General features: G+C 38.2%; 1 protein-coding gene across 2 annotated transcripts in view; it reads right to left on the bottom strand.

Moving 5' to 3' along the window:
* Hmcn1 (hemicentin 1) overlaps nucleotides 1–14,871 on the bottom strand; it is a 439,601-nt gene that overhangs the window by 106,093 nt on the left and 318,637 nt on the right. For both annotated transcript variants that reach the window (XM_048431021.3, XM_087906434.1), the window contains 8 exons: nucleotides 12,858–12,971; nucleotides 11,886–11,972; nucleotides 9,868–10,059; nucleotides 8,564–8,737; nucleotides 6,499–6,612; nucleotides 5,238–5,383; nucleotides 2,117–2,267; nucleotides 314–508 (listed from right to left, as the gene is read on the bottom strand). In XM_048431021.3, the coding sequence (XP_048286978.3) occupies nucleotides 314–508; nucleotides 2,117–2,267; nucleotides 5,238–5,383; nucleotides 6,499–6,612; nucleotides 8,564–8,737; nucleotides 9,868–10,059; nucleotides 11,886–11,972; nucleotides 12,858–12,971 (1,173 nt within the window). The remainder of the gene's footprint in view (nucleotides 1–313; nucleotides 509–2,116; nucleotides 2,268–5,237; nucleotides 5,384–6,498; nucleotides 6,613–8,563; nucleotides 8,738–9,867; nucleotides 10,060–11,885; nucleotides 11,973–12,857; nucleotides 12,972–14,871) is intronic.

Raw genomic sequence — 14,871 nt, 5'->3', positions numbered from 1 at the left:
TTTCAGTTAATTTGGGTTAACTTTGCATATATATGCACTTCATTGACCCTAATGGACCCTAAAGGTACAATTTATGAGTTTTAACAAACTCTAATATTTGCATACTGAAGCCTCAAAAATATTATTCCCCCCAAATTAAGCACCCTTTCTGTGACCAAACCATGTAATAATTAAAGAATTTGAAACTAAAAATCTTTACTAGTGCTCACAAAAACCACAATCAATAAAATTAATAAATTGAACAATAATAATTATATTACAGTGAACCAGCCTGATCAATGAGAAGAGACATGGTAAATGTGGTAGCGCTTACCTGGCAAAATCAATACTCTGTCACTGGACGTCAGAGGGCGGCCATCTTTATACCATGTCAGAGTTGGGGGAGGGGCAGCGCTTGTCTCACAGTGCAGAGAAATGGGATTGTTAATGATTACATCTCTGGCTTCACCACTCCTGCCCGTGTCTAGCATGTTTCCTATTTCCCAGAGTTTCTGGAAACTTGGAGGAACTGTGGAGGGAAAGCAAGACTTCTGTTCACAGTAGGACTGTCACCACCGATGCATCAGACAAAGGTCGACCATACCTTGACAAATGGTATGTGCATTTGATAAAATAGACAATGCCAAAGTATTTTTAAATACTTATGTGTTTTCCAACAGCAACCAGACAGAGAGCAGCCGTCAGTGAGAGCTGGTTCTCAGGAGGAAGAGTAAGGTCTGTGGTGCTCAGAGTCAGCACGCGCCTTTGCGGTCCCTCTGAAAAGGCTCTGTCACTTGAGCATCAGCAGGACCCACTTTCAAGGAGGAATGCAGCAAGAAATGTGACAGTGGGAGACAAAAAGCTAATTTTGAGGCGGACACACACACAAATATGGGTTCATCTGATACCAATATCAATAGCTTGTCTTACTAAGGAAGTTAAGTAAGATAAACTATCAGGACTAAACTATTAAAAAATAGGACATCCTCACTTTTTTTCTGACAGCAAGCTCGAGTTTTATCAGAGACAAATTACCTTTGCATACAAGAGCGTGTGAGTTTCACCTGAATTTTCAAGTTTTAGACACATATAAAAAATTAAAGATATATGAAAATTTTATGTAGCCAGATGCTAAGTGTTATTAATAAATAATGAAAACAATAAATAATAAAAACTTGGAGACAACCTTGACATTTAACTTAAGGAGTCTGGTTATATTAATGATGGAGTATACAACTAATGAAATAGACAAAGTTTTTAAAAGTTATGTTGACGGCTGGGGCATGGCTCAGATAGAATTTCATTAGAATGAATAAGGTCCCAGATTCAATCCCCAGCACTGGCAAAAATAATTCTGCCAGATAGTGGTAACTTCCAGAAAATCAATACCAACAATAACAGTTATTATTTCTCAATCATTTTAGGTGCCTTACCTCATTCCTTATGCTTAGCAGTTCCATGATGCATTAATTTTAAAGAGAAATAATAGAGACTTAAAATAGTTTGGTAACTTGTCCAAGACACAAAGATTATAGGTGTACTCATCCAATTCAAAGTGTGTCTACTCTAAATTCTATTATTATGCATTTCATGCAATAATGTTCTTATATTTATCACAATTATTTGTTGTATTTCACATAATCATGATATATGTTATATAACCTTCATGATATAATGTTAGGGCTATAGTCCATTATTAAGTTTGGAAATGAAATAGTCCCTTAAAATACCCAAAGAAAATACATAGAATAAGAATGATAGGGGTTGGAAAGGTGACTCAATTGTTAAGAGCACTTGCTGCTCTTGTAGAGGGAGAAGATTCAGTTCCCAGAACCTACACGGTGGCTTAAAACCATCAATGATTCCAGTTCTATGAGATCCAACACCCTCTGCCATGGGCACCAGGCATACATGTGGCGCACATACATACCATGCAGGCAAACACTCAAATACACAAAATAAAAATAAAAATCTACAACAGGATCATGTGATTATTCTCTTATCTCTTGTTCAAAAATTCATAATGAACTTATATTATTATAAGAAGAAAAAATTTTGAAATAAACCAAGTCTAATCTCATTTCTATTACATTAATAGAGGATGGAAATTATTCTGCGACAAGCATAGTAGTATTACCTTGGATATTCACATCAAAATCCAATTCGTCTTCACCTGCAAGGTTAGATGCAGCACAAGTGTATCGGCCAGTGTCTGATATTTGAGCTTCCTTTATTTGAAGAGTGTGTCCATTTGCAGCGATGCTAACATGATCATCTGATTTAAGGGGCTGTGATTCAATTATAATAATGTCAGTATTGAGTGTGTTAATAAAATAAGATACCCTGAAAATTATGGGCATTATGGTTCTATAACAAATAGAATTATGTAAAATATTCAAGATAGCAGTAATTAACTCAACTTGATCAAGTTGTTTTCTAAGTAATCCAATTTTTATCTATTGAAAATTATAGCTGACAATGTTCACATTAGCCAGATAATTTGGGGAGATACATTCACGTATCTTTATGGCAGAAAACATGTTCTTAGCACCATATCCATTTATCCACATAAGCAAAGATGCCTCCAAACAATCTTATTGAGTATTTACAAAGTGTGTTTTGTTGATGGTTTCATAGAAAACTGTAATAAAGAAAACTTCACTAGAAGTTGAGAGCATTATTAAAATATGATTTGATCTAAATTATTGTTATTCATTCAGAAACATCCTTACTTCATACATAAGCTAGGGTTTGTTTAAGTGAGGGCTATGTTAGGACACTTGGCTGAAATGGGCATTATAGGTTTCCCTTCATTATTTGAAGATTTTATTCCTCACTCACTGGCATTCTTTCTAATGATATGTCCTTCATAAATCTTAGTGATTTCAGTGTTTACTCTCAATCAAAGCCATGTTCTCTCAACTTCTTGACTTTCTCTTTTACCTATACCAGCATCAGTTCATTTCATCTCACTAGATAGTTTCAGTCTTCTGGAATGGTTCTTGTGGCCTCCACATTTCCTGAGGCCATTTGCATGCAGCCAGCTATTTAAAAGTGTTTTCCACATGTGTGGTGTCAAATTTTGTCCTCTTATCTGTCCTTGAATCTGATCCAATCAAATCTTTGTCTTCTCTACTTGCTAAGAAAGACAGTGGAAGTCACCCATGGCATCCAAGTGGTTATGCTTGCATTCAGTACTGTAGTACTGTTTTTGTTTTCTGTTCTTGGTGGTATTTGACATAATGTAACATCTCTTTATCTTGAAATAGCTTTTCCCTTTTTGTCTTTTGAGACACTAAAGTTCTTATTCTTGTACTCCAAAGGCAGACATACACTATGTATGTGCCTCTTGTTGAGTGTGTGTGTGTGTGTGTGTGTGTGTGTGTGTGTGTGTGTGTGTATGAGTGAAGGTGCATGCAGAGGCCAGAAGAGGCCAGAAGATGGAGCTGGAGTTATAGGCAGCTGTGAGCTGAGCTGTGTGTGCTCTCCAACTACCTTGTCTACCTCATCTGTCACATTCTGTTTTACTGACTTAATTCCTTTAGTTTTTTTTTTAATTTCTGAAAATTTATGTGTACAGAGATTTTGGCCTGTTTCTTTCTCATCTATATTTGTTATACATAAATAATGCCAAGCAGACAGTTGAGATTCAAATAATTTGGGATGCAACAATATTATATTATATCACAAATAACCATACCACAGTTAAAATTTCCTGTATTAAAATTAAATTTCCAGGCATGCATAAATAAAATCTAAGGATTATTTTCAAAGTTTTTATAACTGATATTGTCAATATCCTTTGGTGGTTTTTTAAAAAAATATTACTATTTTATTAAATTTTGGTTATTTAAATAGGAACTGAAAAATAATATGGAAAATAATCCGTTGAAAATATGGCTTCTTATTCATATTCTAGAAAACCAACCCAACCATTAAAAAATTAGAGCTTTCAGTTAATATAATTTGAGAGGCTGAATTTGAAACTATAATTTAACAATTCTTAATGAATTTTGAAAGCAGTCTAGTTTCTATTTAAATTCAGGTGTTTTTACATTTGCGGCTCTCTCTATGTGTAGTAACATAAGGGATGAAAACGCTTTTATAGAAAATTAAGAACAAATTAGTGATATAATTTCAGAGGACAGGAAACTTATTTGCTGGAAAGTAATGTTTTATACAATTGAAAGAACATCTTATGGTGTGCTTGCACAGTGAAAGCCAATAGAAGCAGAGCATGGTGGAAGTTCTGTCTTTTTCTTTTGCAATGGCTTCCAGATGATATGTGCTTTTTTTTTGTATGAAAAGATTTCCCTACTGCTGGTATAGCAGAATCCATCTGGGCTCTGGAAGAAAAACACGCAGCCACATCTTTCTTGCCTCTTAAGTCATACTGTGATCTAAACTTCTACAACTGGAATTTAACTGACCATTTGGCTGATTATGTCTAGAGCAGGATAAAGAACAGATTCGCTGTCTCACATCTGTGTTTAGTGGTGTGAACAGCAACTACGCATTCTCTTTTGGCCCCCGAGCATCAGCACACGTGTGCTTACGGTGTGTGAGAGGGTTTAGGAACCGAGTGAGGGGTAGGGTACATGGTTTGAAACTTACATCATAAACAGAAGGATCTGATTTTTATGATGTAAGAGGTGAATTTTTCAAAGCAAATTTATTCAAATATAATTATTTCACTTCTCCATTTACCACTCCTCCCTCCAACCCCTACCATGTCTGCCCCTTCACTCTTACACTGATTTTTCATTTAGTATTTCTCACCGCCCTAGGGTAATCATAGTGTGCTTTTGTAGCTTTTAATTTTCTCATGCTTTAGGATATCAAAAAAATGTTATCTTTTCTAAAGGAGTTCAAGATGTTTAAAGAGGGTCTGAATAAATTTAGTCCTCATTTTAGGTCATACATGTGTTTCTTCTCTATAACTATCTACTTGTTTGGATAAAACACCGTTCCTCTAATTCTCCAGCGGGAGGGTAGCCAGATCTTCACAGTCAAGTGCTAATGTACACAAAACCAATATTTCTTACTTCCAAGGAGTGGAACAACACCAAAGTTACTGAACATGGGTATTTTCCATTTCATTTATTTTTTAAGCAGTTTCAGATTGAAGGAGCATGAGATTGACTACTTTTAATATCACAGTAGGTGGGGTCAATCTCTGCATCACCCCTGCCTGTTTTTTAAATGGCATTTTAATCTTTTAAGAAATAATCAACAAACAAAAAATAGTTGTGACTGGCCTGTCCATCCTTGTACCAGTGGAGGGAGGCAGAAGGAATGGCGTAAGCTTCACACTCCAAAGTCAGGCTGTTATTCACCCTGATCTTCACCTCTTTAGGGGAAAGGCCCGGCCCTAAAAGGTCCCCTTTCTTGATGATGGGTGGAACTGCACAAAATAAACATTAAGGAATTGAACATTGGTTGTTTTAAGTACAATGTCTACCACAGAAATCACAATGAGGCAGAATCAACAAGGTCCCAAAGAGATGAGGATCATCTCTTCACAGACCTTTTATGAAAGACCTCAGCATCCCAGGAAATAGGCGTGTTCAGATACATCATATGGAGAAAAACATCGTTATCTTTTCTTCATTATAAAACTGTTGGAGGAGCCAACGTGCTTCACATTTTCATCTGATCCAGGCTCACACAGTCCAACCATGACCCATAAAATATATCGTATTGGTTATTATGGCACCAAGTCAAAGGAAAACTGACAAGCAGAAGAATAGATTTTGCTTATAGCATAACAGCAAAAAAGTAAGAATATAGACTTTAACAATGTGGCCCCTATTAATGACAGTATGAGTTTTGCCTTTTTTCTTATCGGCTGGTTTAAGGTGTGGTAACCCCAAACCACTGTTGATCGTATCTGAGCTCTGGAATAGGCACCCTCTGGAATAGGCACCTGCATGTAAACAATGCTCCAACAGGTAGGTAATAAGTGGATCCAATGGACTCTTTACAGATGTATGTGTGATGGTGTGTGTGTGTGTGTGTGTGTGTGTGTGTGTGTGTGTAGGAACATGCAGGTGTATGCTTTTGTAGCCCCAAGGTTGATTCCAGGTGTCTTCTTCAATTGTGCCTTATCTTATATATTAAGTCAGGGTCTCTTGCTGAACCCAGAGCCTACTGTTTTAACTAGAGTGGCTAGCCAGCTCGTTTTGGGCATTTCCTGTCTGCCTCTTAGGCACTGGACCTGCAGGTAGGCTTCCATACCTACTTGACATTTACATGACTTCTGGGCTTCTTAACACTGCTCCCAATGTTTGTATTACAAACATGTTGGTCACTAAACCATCTTAAGTGGCTCTCCACATCTTTAAGCAACTCAGGCCAGGGGCATGATTCTTAACACAACTTCCATCCTCATTGAGGCAAGCTAGACAAGTAAGAGTCTTTAATGATCAGTAAATCATTAGGAAATATAATGAAGAAAGAGGTTGAGAAAGCTAGGAATCTTTGGGAAGAGGCGAGATGAAGTATTCTTTTGGAACTTACTGTAGACTTTCAACTCGTAGTGCTTTATCATCTCCCCAGCCTCGTTCGTGGCCACACATGAGTATCTCCCTGCATTGTCTTCTTGTGCATTCAGTATCTGCAGAGTGCGGCCTCCTAAAACACAGAGGAACACGAAAGAAGCCAGTCAGGGAATGAACAAACAGCCGGGACTTTATTTTTATTGTAAACATTGCTTCTTCATTTTTCTCTTTTCTTTTCTCCCCCTCTCTACTTCTTCCTTTTTAGGGTTTTTGAGACAAGACAAGTGTAGCCCAGGCTGGCTTCAAACTCAGAGAGCCACCTGCCTCTGCTTTATGAGTGCTGGGATTAAAAATGTGTACCACCACCACCGGGCTAAACATGGCTTCTTATGAATATCGACTTAGTGGTAGACATTTGATATAAAATAAGACACTTACTCATGTGGCCTACATAGTAGCTGAGATAGTCTCTAAGTCTCCCCTTGTCCTCTGTGTGGCAATGACTCTCATACTTTTTCTGACACTTTTATGGCCCTGTACAGAACTCCATGTACGGACTTTATCTTAGGTCACACTTTTCAATGAGTTCTTTGAGAGTTTCCAGTTTTGTACAATGTGTCTTGATCGTATTCAACTCCTCCATAACTCTTCCCTGATCTACATACCTTCCTTATCCACTCAACTTTGTTTCCTCGGGAAAAAACAAAAGCAAATCTCAAAAATACTCAAGACCAATTTCTGCAAACTAAACTAGTTTTAGGTGTGTGGTCTTCCCACTGGAAAGTGGTTGACTCACCAGGGACAAGACCTGTGCAAGTAAAATCAAGACAAGTTTCAGCAAAGAGGGAAAGTTGGGCTCTTAGTCCTAGCCCTAGCCATAGAACAACTGGCAATCCTTAGCTCCATATTTTCTATTTCATAGTTTCATAAGAAGATTCCCCACTTCTGTTATTATCTTCTTCTGATTGACCTGGCCTACAGTTTTAGCAAACACAGAGCCACACAGTTTCGATATAGTACCTTTCTCCCTAAAGACTGTCGATATGAGCTGGAGATATGATTTAGTGGTTAAAAGTACCTGCTGCTCTTCCAAAGTACCTGAGTTCAATTTCCAGAACCCATGTTGGGTGGCTCACAACTGCCAACAACTTCAGCTCTAGGGGGTCCAATGCCCTCTGCTAGATTCCCCACACACATGTATATGCATGCTCTCCATGACACATATGCATAAATGAATATAAAAATAGATCTTTCAAAACACCGTCAATAGTTCTCAAATGTTCAAGGTGTGAAATGAAACTAATGCGGGGGTCCACACAATGTTCAGCTTTCCTTCCCAACTGCCTCCAGGCTTCCCCTCAACATTTCCCCAGAAGTGGGGACTGCACCTGGCCATGCCATTCCCACTGGCTGCTTTTTGTTCACTAGTTACCCCGATGGAGCAGAAACTTCTCCAATCAACCCAATTATAGTACTTAAAGAAAAATAAGGGCCATATTCTGGTTAGGCAGTGGAGATTTTTCTTACCATTTAAGTTTACAATGCTCACTTTGTCTTCTGAATTTTTATACAACTTGTCACTACCCCATCTTTCATTGCCCCACTCCATTTATAATGAATGGTTGTTTTCAACTTCATGCTAATAGTAAAGTTTTCTTCATTATTGCTCTTCCACAGAAGGTTGAACGTCTTATAGACAATAATTATAGTTTTAGTTCTTTCTATTTTCATGCATATTGCCAAGTATTAAAGAGGAATAAACTCAGTCTATATATTAGCTCTCTTAAGGCTAAATTCTTTCAAAATAAATTTATATCCCTGTGACATTCCACATTACAATTATGTTAGCAATTAATGGCACTGTAGTGTTTTTTTGTTTGAGTTTGTTTTTTGTGTCTTTCAAAAAGTAATTTTGGGGTACTTAAAAATTTAAGATATATACTAAAAGCATAGATAGTAAGATAGCAATAGACTGTTCCAGAACAAAAACACAGACACTTTTGTGAAAAATAACATATGGCTGTTCTTTTCTATAATAGAACGTGGTACAAATGCAGCTTGGTTATCTGAGGTCAACCAATTACCTGGAAGAATGCGGATATTCCGGTTGGATTCTAAAGGTGATCCATCCTTGAACCAGGTGATGGTAGCTGGTGGATAGGAATATGCCTCACAGACCAGAGAAGTGGGGCTGTTAAGGATGACAATGACATCTTCAGGGCTGCCATCACTGTCTACACCAGCAATTGTTGGAGATACTGAGAAGATTTAAAGTTCTATTAAAGAAACATTCTTAGATATTTTCCTAGATATGTGTTCCTGAATTGCCATTGTGCTTATATAAGTAATCCCAGGCTTTAAGAGTTACAAAATAACTAACCATCATTATTCTATATCAAATCAGTGAAAAATGTCACAGGGTAAAGGAGGAAGGTGACATATACAGAAGAGATAATAATAACATACTGTGGTAAGCGGAACACAAATTTCCCAGGCCCAACTTTCATTCATATGTGTCTTTCTGTATAAAACTATGTCGGTTCTGCCTATAGAAAGCTTTAGTCTGGTATATGATGTACTCTTTATATAGGCTACTACCTACTGCTGTTTACCTGATGATCTTCACATCAACTGGTATTTTGGTGGATCTTTCTTGCATATATGTATATATACATATGGTCTATTTAGACTGTGACCTCTCTTAGAGGTTCCTGTTCTATGTGAGAGTATGAAAGCATTTGTTCATACGAGAGGATTTATGTGTTCTCCAACTTATGTAGGAGTCACTACAAAAATAATTTAAAAACCTAAATATTTGTATATTTACATATAAGCCAGTTGAGTTTAGTGTGAGTTTTTAAATATCAGTCTTCAAATGGAACACATTTAGGAGGTATATGTTAAACTTGAGAAACTGGGTAGGAACTTAGAATCTGTTTCAATGACATGCTTGAGGCATAAACATAACTTGGATGCTGTAGGACCAATGTTTATGCATCAATGCATACAGATGTTTAATCATACCCAGGGTACAGAGACTGGAATAAGCACAATCTCCAATAAAGGCAGAGTCTCAGGCTGAGACTCACTGCTTCCCTGCGACGCCTTGATCAGCACAACATTCCCCCTCACCACTACATATTTAAATGTCTATCTTGATCCTTCTTATTTCTTGCGCAAAACAGTGCTCAGAACATAGTTTATTTTGCGGCAATGAAAGAATGAAATAAAAACAGCCTACATACATGAGTGCTGTTACCCTTCACATAATGAAATTCTATGATAGGAACACACACACACACACACACACGCACGCACACGCACACACACACACGCGCACACACACACACACACACACACACACCACGGAAATGATGTTCACACCTACCAAACACATTGAGACTGAAACTTTTGCTTTTGTCACCCGCTGGGTTAGAGGCCAAACAGGTGTACCGTCCCGTGTGTGATACTTGAGCACTGGTGATCTGAAGAAAACGGCCGTCAGACATGAAGTGGTGGTTTTCATCTTCTAGGAGAAGCTGTCCATCTTTGTGCCATGTGATCTGTGGCACAGGGTTCCCTGTTAAGGAAAAGCCATGTTTTTCCAAGGGCAGGTCAATATCACATGTCTTTCAAAAACTGACATGCAAAGAAGGCATGGTCCCATATTTACTTTCTTTTCTATAGCCCACTCTTCAAACAATGAACTGGCTGTTCTTTGTGACATAGCGTTGAAAACGAAACTTTAAGGAGCAGTGACTGCATTAGGGTGAAAAAGATATAAAAATAGAAATCATTTCAAATGTAGGTTTGCTTTTTATCTGTAAATAATTCTAAACACAGGTCTCTGTGTTTAAACTGGTCTCTGTGTTTAATTATAGGTGCGTTAGCTCATATAATTAACTATTTTCACTGTCAATTACTCTTTGAAAGAATGGAACACATGTAATTTTAAAATACTACAAATTATTTTTCATTCATATTAAAACCTTTTTAGTCTTTAGATACAAAACAGTAAAGAGTAAAGCATTTAATTCTACTAACATTTTGTTTTATATTGTGATTGTTACCAAGAGTTTGGAGATATAGCTAAAATAATTACTTGTTCAATATTTGTAGCCAGTGGAGAAGACTTTAGAAAGTTATAATGGAGACACGTGTTAAATATTTAAAATGATTCAGATGACTTCCTGTAATTTAAAAACTACAAAAACACATCGTGTTAACCAAGCGGACTAGAATGGACTCCTAAAGCCAGAAGCTTAAACAAAGAATGCTGTGAAGTTTGGGCGAAGACAGGGAGGGGTGAGGAGCGGTGCAGGGCAGGAGGAGGGAAGACGAGACACTTCTTTCTTGCCCTGAGATAAAGCTGTTCTCTAACCCACACATGTTAACTACCCCACTGTCTCTCATAAAGGAAAGGACGCTGATGCAAATCACTCTTCCTACTTCTTCTGTTAAAGCATCTCCTCATCTCAGTTTATGACTCACACAAGACACGAGAGAAGTAAAATAAGAAGCTTTTTAAATCTTTCTTAAAACTCCATTTTTCCACACAATGTTCTGGGCTATCACCGTGTTCATCTAAAACTGCAATATCATTTATTTGCAACAAAAAGGGAGGGGGCTTGAAATGTTCTTTTAGATATCTTCTAAAAATTCAGTTAATTTATTTTTTAAATTTATTTTATTTTTGAGATTATAATTATACTATTTTCCTCTTCCCTTTCCTCCTGCCTAAACTCCCACATACTCTTCCTAGATCTTTTTCACAATCGTTTTATTTTGATTCCATGCAACAAATCATTTGTTGGTTAAAGGTTGTAATATTGGCTTTTGGGTCTTGATTTTCCTTACCGTCTATTCTATTTGTAATGCGCAAACACATCAACAAAGGTGATAGCTTTGTTCTTGCTCATTCCTCATCATCAAATAAAATTTCTACTTCTTTCTTTAAAGTAAAATGTAAGAAAGCAAGAAAAGTAAAGGTAAGCAGAAGCATAAGGAAGGAGAGAGAAAATAGAAGAGGGTGGCAAGAAAGAAAAGAACATACTTAAGTATGAACCTAATAAGAAAAATACTTTACTGATTAAGAAAAAAAGAATACTCTGCTTCTCTCCCTCTTTTCCTCTCTCCCTTCTGTCCTTATTTCCTCCTTTTTAGGTGTTTTATTTATTTATTTTTATCTTTATTGAATCTGTAAGGTTTTTTATTGCCCTCTACCCAGGTACACTACACCACCATTCAATTCTGAATGCCTATTATAGTGACTACACTTTCCCCAAGGGACTGAAAGACAAAACCCCCACAGCGCGCGCGCGCGCACACACACACACACACACACATTTTACAGGCCATGATGGTCTTGTGCAGCAAGTTCCAGAATTGAAAGAACTGACTCCTTACCTGTCGCTTCACAAGTCAATGTAACACTCTGTTTCTCTTTAATCTTCACATCTTCCAGTGTATTTTCACCCACAATATGAGGAGGAACTAAAATAAAGAAACAAAACCTTAGCAGAAGTAAGTCAGAGCTCTAACAGCCAGGCTGTTATGCAAGTGCCTAAACTGTACACAAACCCTTTTCGTTATTTAGTGACTGAATGTCAAAAGTGTCGTTTTTACCTGTTCTAAAACCATTTCTATCATTATACTTTAAAATTGTTACAAATCCAATTTTAACAGATGAAATTGTAATTTAAATCATAAATATGAATAAAATGCCTGATAGTCATATTTAATCGTTAATTTGACACTCCCTCTAATCCTGTGGACTGTGTGGATTAGGCTGGGCTGTGGACAAGTCTGTGGAGGATCGTCTTAACTATGGGTATTGAGGTTGAGGAGCCACCCACTCTGGATACTAGTCTCTAGTCTGACTCCTGGACTCTGTGGGAAAGAAAACCAGCTGAGTCTATGCAAATAGGCATTTCGTTTCTATCTATTCTTGACTGTGCATGTGAATGATTTCAACTGTCTGCTCCCTTGGCTTCACCGTGGTGATGAGCTGTGGCCTCACACTGTGTTTGAAATATATCCTCTCTCCCCTAAGTTACTTTGGGTTTCTTTACCACAGAGACATCAATGAAGCTAAGACAGAAGTGTCCATGAGTAAGCTCTCTCGCTTGAAGCAAGGCACACCATGTCTTAGGACGGTTCTGAGCAGTTGTGAATTGGCACAACAGGGCAGTTATGCAGTAGAATCGGGCTCATTTCCTCCAAACAATTGTAATGCTGAAACTTTGCCAGGAATCATAGTTCAGGGGCCAAAGACCACATAGGTATAAATTCCAGCTGTGAATAAATTTGAACTCTGCGTCTGGAAAGCATTGAGGCCAATTGGATTTTCCCCTTAGATACTGCAAAGTCCACAAGTACCTAATACTGAAAGTCCAAACATTTTCCTTTCTTCACCGGCTGCATTCCTTACAATACAAGTATACTGGCCAGCATCTTCTGGTCTGGTCTGCATCAACCGCAGCATCCTGCCTCCTGGAAAAGCAAAGTGCCAGATGACTGAAAAGATAAATGCAGTTCTGGGTGACATCAAGTGAGGAATGGAGTCTTGCAGAGAAGGTGAAATACTGCTGTGGCTAAGCATGAAGTTATCCAGTAGAAGGTAGGAAAGGCAGGAGTATGCACAGCTGAATAGGTGTGGGGAATGACGAGAGGGGAGCTAAATAAAATTTGGCCAGATTCGCCCTTGGATGTTAGGTGAAGGAATTCAGGGTTTGCTGAGGGGGGGGGGGGGGATGATGTGCATACAAGCAAGGTCACGATCTGATGGTGCTTTCACAGTTGGGGACTGACCTGAAGCTCAGGAAAAGACTGTGCAATGAGGCTGAACAGGAATGCCAGCAAGAGGACTAGATTGGTGACTCGAATTTGGATAACACTGATATAAAAGGGAAATGAAACCATGAGAAGGACTGACCGGCTGCTATCAGGTCAGCTTCTTAGAAATCCTGGCATCATTAATGACAGGGTTATAGAGTCACCTCAGGCATGGGCGCAAATGTTACCTTGGCTTATTTCCATATTTTGAATTGTGTTTTCCTTGAAGAGGAATGCACATAAACTGAGACATTCTGAAAGATGAAATTTGGCGATAAATTCCCTTTAAGGACAAAGGTAGAGGGTCAGCATGTAACGACAGCAAAGCCTTTTGGGAAGAAATCGACACACTGGAAATAGGTACTGCTCAGATTAATAAATATTTTAGGTAGGCATTTTTTTGGGCTAGCCCTTGGATTTGTACTAAAAATTTAATGGATACACATAAAATTCTCACTTAAATAGTCACCCTTAATCGACTAAGGAACTATCGTCCGCTTATAGTCTACATAGAGACAAGCCAGTACTGACTGTCTAACCAGCAACCTGCCTGCTCTCAATTCATCGTAAGGTGAATTTAACACTATCTTATTTGAGAAAAGCAAAGCTGATTGTTTGAACTGAATTTTATTTTTCCTAGCCAAACAGAGGTAAATAACACAAACAGGGTTTTCCTTCTAAACACGTGTCAGTTTGGAAAAGAGCCACCCACTCCGGGGCCAGTTCAGATTTTCAGATTTTCGAGACCATAAAATGGTTCCAGTTGAGGGATATTCATGTGATACAACTTTAATGAGTCATTGCTGGGTCCGCAATGCCCAGTCTACTAGGTCACATCTTTCTTTTCTCTTTGCTTCCTGATCCTTTCACACAATCTCTGAAAACCTGAAATGAGCATGACAGCGATGTATATCAAGATATCTCTTGTTTCTACCAGATTTTCAAGGCAGTTTTCTGTTCTGTGACAAGGATAGGGCTGCCATCAAAGCCTGCCTGCAGACAAGCCTCAGGAGGATTCTTCTTCACGAAACAGAAGTGTGTGGCAGGCAGAGGAGCAGCGAGCAAGTTGTATGTCATTCATCTGCTTCTCATTTATCCGGCATACAAAACACATCCAGACTGTAAAGCTGAATGAGTCCTTTGGCAGTCGTAAGGTGAAATACTTTTAATGTGCTGTGCTCAGGGATCTCCCGCTGCTGGTCAATCAAAACAAAGCTAAACAGAACCAAAACACCACGCCTGCAAATGTGTAAGGAGCCAGCCGACAGCGCTTTGCCATGCTGTTTTTATTTCTGCAATCTTTGATGTTATCGTATCTAATAAACTCAAACTTTCCAGAGCTGAAGCTACTTTTGAAAAAAGAAATGAAGATAATTTTGAGTCGAGAAGACAATGTGCTCAGGCTTTTGGTAGCCAGACTGTAAAAATAAGTCTGCCACTGCTCTCCACTTCCTAAGAACGGAGACAGAGTCCTATGCAATGAAAAGCATCATAGGACACAGAAAGGATTCAGGGAGTTTCCCAGGATACGGTTCGAAAATTGGCTGCTTTAGCAAGC

This window comes from Myodes glareolus, chromosome 5, assembly GCF_982192425.1.
Source record: "Myodes glareolus chromosome 5, mMyoGla1.1, whole genome shotgun sequence".
Taxonomy (NCBI): domain Eukaryota; kingdom Metazoa; phylum Chordata; class Mammalia; order Rodentia; family Cricetidae; genus Myodes; species Myodes glareolus.
Note: the sequence above shows the minus strand (reverse complement) of the source record. Positions and strands in the feature narration are given on the sequence as shown.